This window comes from Sinocyclocheilus anshuiensis, unplaced genomic scaffold (genome assembly GCF_001515605.1).
Source record: "Sinocyclocheilus anshuiensis isolate Anshui unplaced genomic scaffold, SAMN03320099.WGS_v1.1 scaffold2468, whole genome shotgun sequence".
Lineage (NCBI taxonomy): Eukaryota > Metazoa > Chordata > Actinopteri > Cypriniformes > Cyprinidae > Sinocyclocheilus > Sinocyclocheilus anshuiensis.
Genome location: NW_015547755.1, coordinates 369538 through 377726, shown reverse-complemented (window position 1 = coordinate 377726; position 8189 = coordinate 369538). Strand labels below are relative to the sequence as shown.

The window sequence follows — 8189 nt, the reverse complement described above, 5'->3', positions numbered from 1 at the left end:
TATATATATATATATATATACATACTTCTTTTTTTTTTATATATACAGTGGGGCCCAAAACTCTGAGTCCACATTGATGTTTTTATTTTTCAGGCATTTTAGCATAAAAATAAATGTGTTTTATTGTTTTGAAAAATGTAAAATGAACATTATAACATAAAATTAATAAGGAATATTTCTATTTTTTTTCATTTCTAATGAAATTAAGATAATTTATTGACACTGAATAAATAAACAGATAGGCATTGCTCTCAAATTGTTTTGGAGAAGATTTAATTTTAATTTTTTTTTATTAAGTCTCAGACTTTTGGATCCCACTGTATAAAACACAAAATATTTAGATATATTTATAAATATTAATACTATTCTATATAATATTATTATTATGTATTATATAATAATGTTATGTATGATGTTAATGCAAAATTAGTTTCTCTGCTGTGTATCTTAAAAAAAAAAAGTTTTTTTTAAATAAGTAGTTATTAGTATTGACTAATAAGCTGTTAAAAGCGACACGATTCAGCTTTGTGTGGTTGTTTATTAACCCGACACTGGATTTATACACGTTTACGCATCAGATCTGTAACCGACGAAGGAAAAAAAAAAATAGACATTACTTCTCTGCTATCATAATTTTTATTTGCATACTGAATAATCGCTCATTTCACGGTGAGAAGCTGGCGTTTCGACAGGGTATCGAGCCGTTGTTCTCTAGCGAACGACGCGAAAACACAACGTAAAGTCTGTGGTTCTTCACACGTGCCTGCGGTAAAGATTTAAAGTACTTGAAACGTGAACGAGGAGGTGAATTTACGGTTCTTCATGTTGCAATATAATGTAATACCTCTCTATTCTTACATTTTTATATACAAGAGTAAAATCTAATGAGAGATGCGCAGTTGCTAGAAAGATTGCTGTTAGTATATTGAATTGATTATTCATATATCGCCTGGATTTGCGTTCTGCCACGTTTTTATGTATATTGCAATCATTTCCCGGTGTTTTTAAATGGTGCTGCTGAGTGCTTGTTCTCGTTTTGTAGGACCGTGAACAATTATAGTGTGATCTATCTTTCAGTTGGAATATCTGTGTAGTGCTGCTTAACTAAATAAAAGGAGAAAACGATCAGACTTCACGACCCGTCTGTGTCTGTTTGTTTTTTGCCTTATATTTTTGACATCTTATATGGCCATAAATAGGGTGGAAAACACGTCAGAGCCACGGCGTGAACATCAGGAGGAAGTGAGCGCGTGTAATAAACCTCTGATGAGTGTGTAACCTCTCACATAGAGTGACACCCGCAACATATTCACTAACTAACTCATACTGGTGAGTGAAATGAAACCTGAAAAATATGAAGAATATAGTTTGTTTGTTTGTTTTCATACAGCACTGGGTTAAGACGACTACTAGTTTAATGTTTACCTATATTGTGTGTAAGGATTTCTTATGGAATTGTGGAGTTTCTTGTGGATTGATGTTTTATAATCTTAATCTATAGTAAGTATATGCACATTAAACATTTTATGTGTGTATTTAAGGTGGGGTTTTTGTGTTTTTAATTTTTTTTAAAAATATTTTTAATTTTAGTTTTTACTTTTGGCTTTTTTAGCAGTTACTGTAAGCGGTAAGAGGCGGTTTTTTTTTTAAATTTTTATCATTTTACACATTTTAAATAACTTTGTTTTCATACAGCACTGGGTTAAGACGACTACTAGTTTAATGTTTACCTATATTGTGTGTAAGGATTTCTTATGGAATTGTGGAGTTTCTTGTGGATTGATGTTTTATAATCTTAATCTATAGTAAGTATATGCACATTAAACATTTTATGTGTGTATTTAAGGTGGGGTTTTTGTGTTTTTAATTTTTTTTTTAAATATTTTTAATTTTAGTTTTTACTTTTGGCTTTTTTAGCAGTTACTGTAAGCGGTAAGAGGCGGGGTTTTTTTTTAATTTTTATCATTTTACACATTTTAAATAACTTTTTAGCTTTTTTCCAGGCAAGGGGCTATGCCAAATTTACAAAGTTTTGAATGTGGGTTTTTATTTATTTATTTACTAATTTATTTTACATTTTTGTACACTCACTTTTAAAAGACTTTTTTTTTTTTTATTAAATGTGACATTTCATATTATTATTATTATTATTTTTTTTACTTTTTATCGCCTTGTTTATTTAATTTAATTTTTTTGCAGTCAAGGTTTCATGGTGTGATTGTTGTTATTTAGCACACGTGTATTGAGGATTTTCAACTTTTTTTAAAGTGCCAATTTAGTGTAATTAATTTTATATATTTTTTCAATTCATATGCATTGAGGTTTCTGGGGACTTTTTTTTCATATAGAGGTTTTTTTTTTTTTTTTTTTTTTTGCACCATTCACCATTTTTACCATTTAAATTTTTTTTTTTTTTTTTGTGGTGTGACAATTATTATTTTTTAATGAATTTGGGCCATTTTAATTACATTTAATCATATTTTAAAGTGGCTATGTGGCTTGATATTAATTATTGCTATTATCGAATTAATGTGCAATTATTTCTTTTTAAATTTTCAAATATTTTCTGGACCTTTTCTTTGTTTTTGGGGGCCATTTATCATAATTTCAATCACCTCTGCAATGCCAAATATTAGTTTTTTTTTTGTTTTTGGAATTAATTTTTTGGGCTTTTTTTTTTAAACCTAATTTAGATGAAGTACACCATTTTACACGGCTGTAACGTGCTAAATCATCATGCCCGATCTTTTCTTCTGTGCTTTTAACCGCAGTCTCTCCATCAGGTTGAAGGTCTGAGGCTCTTCAGATGTTCGGTGCTCAATAAACATATGGTGATGGTAAGCGAGACATTCTGATAAATATTAGCCGACGCCTCACTTCTTACTACTTACTCCATTATTATTATTATTATTATGATTACTCCAGAAGAACTGGACGGCAGGAACTCAGTGCGTCGCCAAAAAGCAGCACTGCACACCTAAAGCGGGTGAAGTAGCGTATCACAAAGGCGATGTCTTGACTGTCGCCGGACCTGGAACGGTAATTAAGCACTTTTCCTAAACCTATTCTCCCAAATAAAGTCACCAGAGGTTGACTAAAGTTTGTTTTCAGAGGAAAGGGGAATACAGAGCCCGACATAACACAACGGGAGAGGAAGGACTGGTCTCGGGTTCGAACCTCAGAGAAAGGGAAGCCCTCCGAATAGACCCCAAATTAAGCCTCATGCCGTAAGTGATCAGAAATCTGAAGTTCTGAAGAACTGCGATGAGGAACAAGCTCACAGTTACTCCACAGAAGGACAGGATGTGGTTAGTTTATGTCAGCAGAGCTTATTTAAGGCCTGGTGTTGTCTACAATCTTCTCAGATGCTTTCACGGCAAAATATCAGGACCGCAAGCCGTCGGCAAACTCAAGCCCGCGGAGGACGGGCTGTTCCTGGTGCGGGAGTCGGTTCGGCATCCCGGCGACTTCGTGCTGTGCGTCTGCTTCAGTGAGAAGGTCTTCCACTACAGAGTCATCTTCAGAGACAACAAACTGAGCATCGACAGCAAGCAGTTCTTCTACAACCTCATCGACATGATCGAGGTGCGTCCGGCTAATTTGAGCACGTGTCTTAATTTATCTCTGCTTTCCAGAGACACATCCGCGCTGTTCGGGTCCTGTGGTTCTGAAGGGGAAATTAGGTTAAAAGTGGTTGTGTTGTGTGACTAATCTTTAACAATGTCTTTTTCACATTTCGTATCGAGTTTTTTTGGGTGGACACTTTTACAGTTTTTCTTTTTTTTGGCAGTCAAGAGGTCATGTAGTGTGACAGCTATTTTTTTATGTATTGATTTTTTTTTTAGATAGATATTTTAAGGCTATTTTTGCTAACATTTTTTTGCTAACATGACCTCCATATGACCTTTACTGCAACAAATAAAAATAAAAAAGAAGTGAAAGAAAGAGTTGATAAAGGCCCAAAAATTATATATTTTTAATAAACGCATTAATTCAAATAAATTGTAACATTTAAAAAAAAGACATTTTAAAAACTACTAAAATAAAAACTAATATATATATATATATATATATATGTGTGTGTGTGTGTGTGTGTAAAAGTATAAATATATATATATATATAAATGTAAAAGTATAAATGTAAAAGTATAAATATATAATATTAAATTAAATTAAATATTAAGATATAAATCTACTGCCTATATATAATATTAATTAAATATAAACATTGATTTCATTTAAAATATAAATAAATATAAAAATAAAAGGTATAACATTTTATTTTATTTTTGTTTATTTTTCTATCACATCTGAGCTTTTTATAAGTGGCAGTGTGGTGTGAAAGTATTTTTTAAATATGATTTATTATTATTTATAATAATAAAAATAATAATACAATTAATTATTATTTTTCACATTTCATTATTTGTAATCACTCTTGTGACATTATGTGGTGCGTCATTATTATTGAATTTTTATTTTTTATTTTTTTGCAATGCCTCTGTGATTTTTACATTAAGTTATTACATTTTGAAACATGATTTAGATAAAGTATAGGAAATTCATCTCAACTCCCTCTTATAGACGTTGCATCACACTTTCTAACTGTAGCTGATGTTTTGAAGACTTTATTGGGAATTTAAAGGGAATATTTGAGTGTGTTTGGGTTTCGTTTTTAAACTCGAAACACATGTGGTTTGTAGATACGGCTGGTTTTGTGAATGCTGTGTTTGTTTTAGTTTTACAGCAGAAATCAAGGCGCCCTCGCTACGCTTCTGCTGAAGCCCAAGAAGAAGGAAGGCACGAAATCTGCCGAGACGAAGCTGTTGAAGTGTAAGTGTGACTTAAAAGAGGTCCAGAAATACCTGAGGATGGATTTCTAGGAGTGTAACACTGTAAATCTGGCTCTGTGTTACAGCCGGCTGGCTTCTGGATCTGTCGATGCTGACGTTAGGAGAGGTCATCGGAGAGGGAGAGTTCGGTGGTATGCTTTCCTTCTGAATGTGTGACTCCTGTGGACTGTTATTGTAGTACCACTAGAGAGCAGCGTTTGAACGGAGCACTAGCTTACTGCTAAGTGCACACTGCATTTACAAATAATATGTAAAAAGTATATTATGCACAGTATGCTACATGTCACATGACCTCATTACGTTGTGTTTAATTCAGTGAGTGGCGTTCAGTTAGCATTTTAGAAATAAATTATTTTATGCTGTTTTAAACCCGTTTTTATCTTGGCAATCCAGTGCGTCATATATAAAATAAATAAATAAATAAATAATGTGGTTGATAGTACTTATATTCAATTTTTTAATTGATACAAAATAAAAAAGAATGTAATATTCCATAAAAACATGAATGCATAAATTAAAATAAAATGTTATAAATATACTAATTAAATATATGAATCAAATTAACGTAATACTAAAAAGTAGAAATATATATTATACATAAATATAAATACCTATACATTTTATAAATTAAAAATTTATAAATAAATATACAATAAATTAACAAATTAATACATTATTTAATTAATAATTAATTAAATTAATACATATATTCATTTAACTCTATTTGAAAATTAAATGCATGTAATATTATTAAAAAGCAATATAATTAAATAGCAATTAAATATATAACATTATATATAAATATAAAATGTTAAATAAATTAAACTGTTATGCATTTTTATGTATAATTCGTTCAGTTTAAATTATATGTAGCTATGTATAAATATGCAGGGTATGTTTAAAAACAAAAATGCATCACTGTTTCTTAAAGGCTCCTCTCTTTCTATTCAAGCCTGTACTGTTCTATAGAATATTAGAATTTTTGTATTTTAAGTGCTTCTCATGTTATTTGTCGTATTCCTCATTTGTAAGATGTTTTGGATAAAAGCATCTGCTAAACAAATAAATGTCAATTCTCCATAACTCCTGAGGTTATAGCATAAGAGATAATACATTGATTTAGATTGTTTCGATGATACTCATGATGTGCTACACATGATACAAATCATTTAGACTTGGTTGTTGTAAATGTAATAATGCATGTTGTTAAAGCAGTAAGCCCCGTGAAGCCATGGTTTACAAATTATTTTATGCTGTTTTAAACCCGTTTTTATCTTGGCAATCCAGTGCGTCATATATAAAATAAATAAATAAATAAATAATGTGGTTGATAGTACTTATTCAATTTTTTAATTGATACAAAATAAAAAATAATGTAATATTCCATAAAAACATGAATGCATAAATTAAAATAAAATGTTATAAATATACTAATTAAATATATGAATCAAATTAACGTAATACTAAAAAGTAGAAATATATATTATACATAAATATAAATACCTATACATTTTATAAATTAAAAATTTATAAATAAATATACAATAAATTAACAAATTAATACATTATTTAATTAATAATTAATTAAATTAATACATATATTCATTTAACTCTATTTGAAAATTAAATGCATGTAATATTATTAAAAAGCAATATAATTAAATAGCAATTAAATATATAACATTATATATAAATATAAAATGTTAAATAAATTAAACTGTTATGCATTTTTATGTATAATTCGTTCAGTTTAAATTATATGTAGCTATGTATAAATATGCAGGGTATGTTTAAAAACAAAAATGCATCACTGTTTCTTAAAGGCTCCTCTCTTTCTATTCAAGCCTGTACTGTTCTATAGAATATTAGAATTTTTGTATTTTAAGTGCTTCTCATGTTATTTGTCGTATTCCTCATTTGTAAGATGTTTTGGATAAAAGCATCTGCTAAACAAATAAATGTCAATTCTCCATAACTCCTGAGGTTATAGCATAAGAGATAATACATTGATTTAGATTGTTTCGATGATACTCATGATGTGCTACACGATACAAATCATTTAGACTTGGTTGTTGTAAATGTAATAATGTTGGTTTACAGTGAATTTCAAACAGCTAAGGCACGACGCGAAGCGCCTAAAACCCCCTTAGCTGTTTTAAATTCACTGTAAACCACGGCTCCACTGGGCTTATTGCTTTTATAAACGGTTATTCCGATTATATAAGGTTTCACAAAATAAAACAGAGCAAATAAAGTGTAATGATCATACCTGTCAACCCTCCCGTTTTTTCCCGGCATTCTCCCGTATTTTACCATTCTATCCTGCTATAATCCCGTTTAAATATTTTCCCATATTTCTCCCGTATTTTTAATCTTTCTATCAAAAAATAAAAAAATCCCACTGGGCGTATTTTATATGTTTGCTACATTCGCTTCCGGTAAAACTCCCGTAATTTGTATGGGCCAACCTCATTATATGAATGATCACGACAACAAATTCCAAGGTTGTCCGGTTGCCAGATCTTATATGAAACGCATCTTTCTCACACGATCGACGCATACAAATTTCAACCCATTTGTCCACTCAAACAATGATCACTGGTAGAAATGGGAGGAGAAGACTCAGGTGGTGCAGTGAAAAAAAATAAATATGTAAATGTATATTTACATGTATAATGAGATATAGCTTACTAGGGCTGCACGAGAAATCAAAATGGAATCGAGATCGCGATTCGACAGAAGCTGCGATTGTCATGCGTATCTTTCAGTGAAGCGCGGTTCTGTGATCAGCAGTAAATCTTCATCCAAAGGCCAGAGGGCGCTCTCGTGCTGAAACTCCAAATGCGCCTCGCAGAAGAAACCCAGTAAATGCCTATCGCTGCAGCTGAATAAACAGAAGATTCAACTGCTTTCATTGATTCAACGTGACTAATAAACACACGACTACAGCAATATACGGTTTATCTGAGTTCTTATTCTTATAATTTTCATTAAAATAAAGTACGTTTATAATGTAATGCCTTTATCACTGCTTAAATACTATGAAATATGTTGCGTGCCTTATTCTGTGTAAGAAGCCACATCATCTCACAGAAGGATTTATTTCAAACACTCGACTGACGTTATGAAGTGAGTTTGGAGTAAAAATATGTTATTAAATGTGGTATTTTCACATGCTTTCAGATGGAGCAGCATTTACTTCACAGAGCCGTAGTTCACTGAGAAGCTATGCAAACAGCTGTCATTATCGCAAACGATTTCTTGCGATTTTTTTTTTTGTGTAACTTGTCAGTGAACTACGGCTATGTGTAGTAAATGCTGCTCCATCTGAAAGCA

The 8189-nt window shown here is 30.8% G+C and overlaps 1 protein-coding gene across 2 annotated transcripts in view; it reads left to right on the top strand.

Annotated features, from left to right (window-relative positions):
* The first annotated feature begins 381 nt into the window (after positions 1-381).
* Positions 382-8189, top strand: part of LOC107704492 (megakaryocyte-associated tyrosine-protein kinase-like) — a 10434-nt gene continuing 2626 nt past the window's right edge. The window contains exons 1-7 of one of the 2 annotated variants that reach the window (XM_016507423.1): positions 382-1329; positions 2784-2837; positions 2926-3039; positions 3112-3227; positions 3366-3585; positions 4740-4833; positions 4919-4984. In XM_016507423.1, the coding sequence (XP_016362909.1) occupies positions 2829-2837; positions 2926-3039; positions 3112-3227; positions 3366-3585; positions 4740-4833; positions 4919-4984 (619 nt within the window). In that variant the 5' untranslated portion in view covers positions 382-1329; positions 2784-2828. Of the gene's footprint in view, positions 1330-2771; positions 2838-2925; positions 3040-3111; positions 3228-3365; positions 3586-4739; positions 4834-4918; positions 4985-8189 lie in introns of both variants that reach the window. The other variant, XM_016507422.1, reaches the window with a different exon arrangement.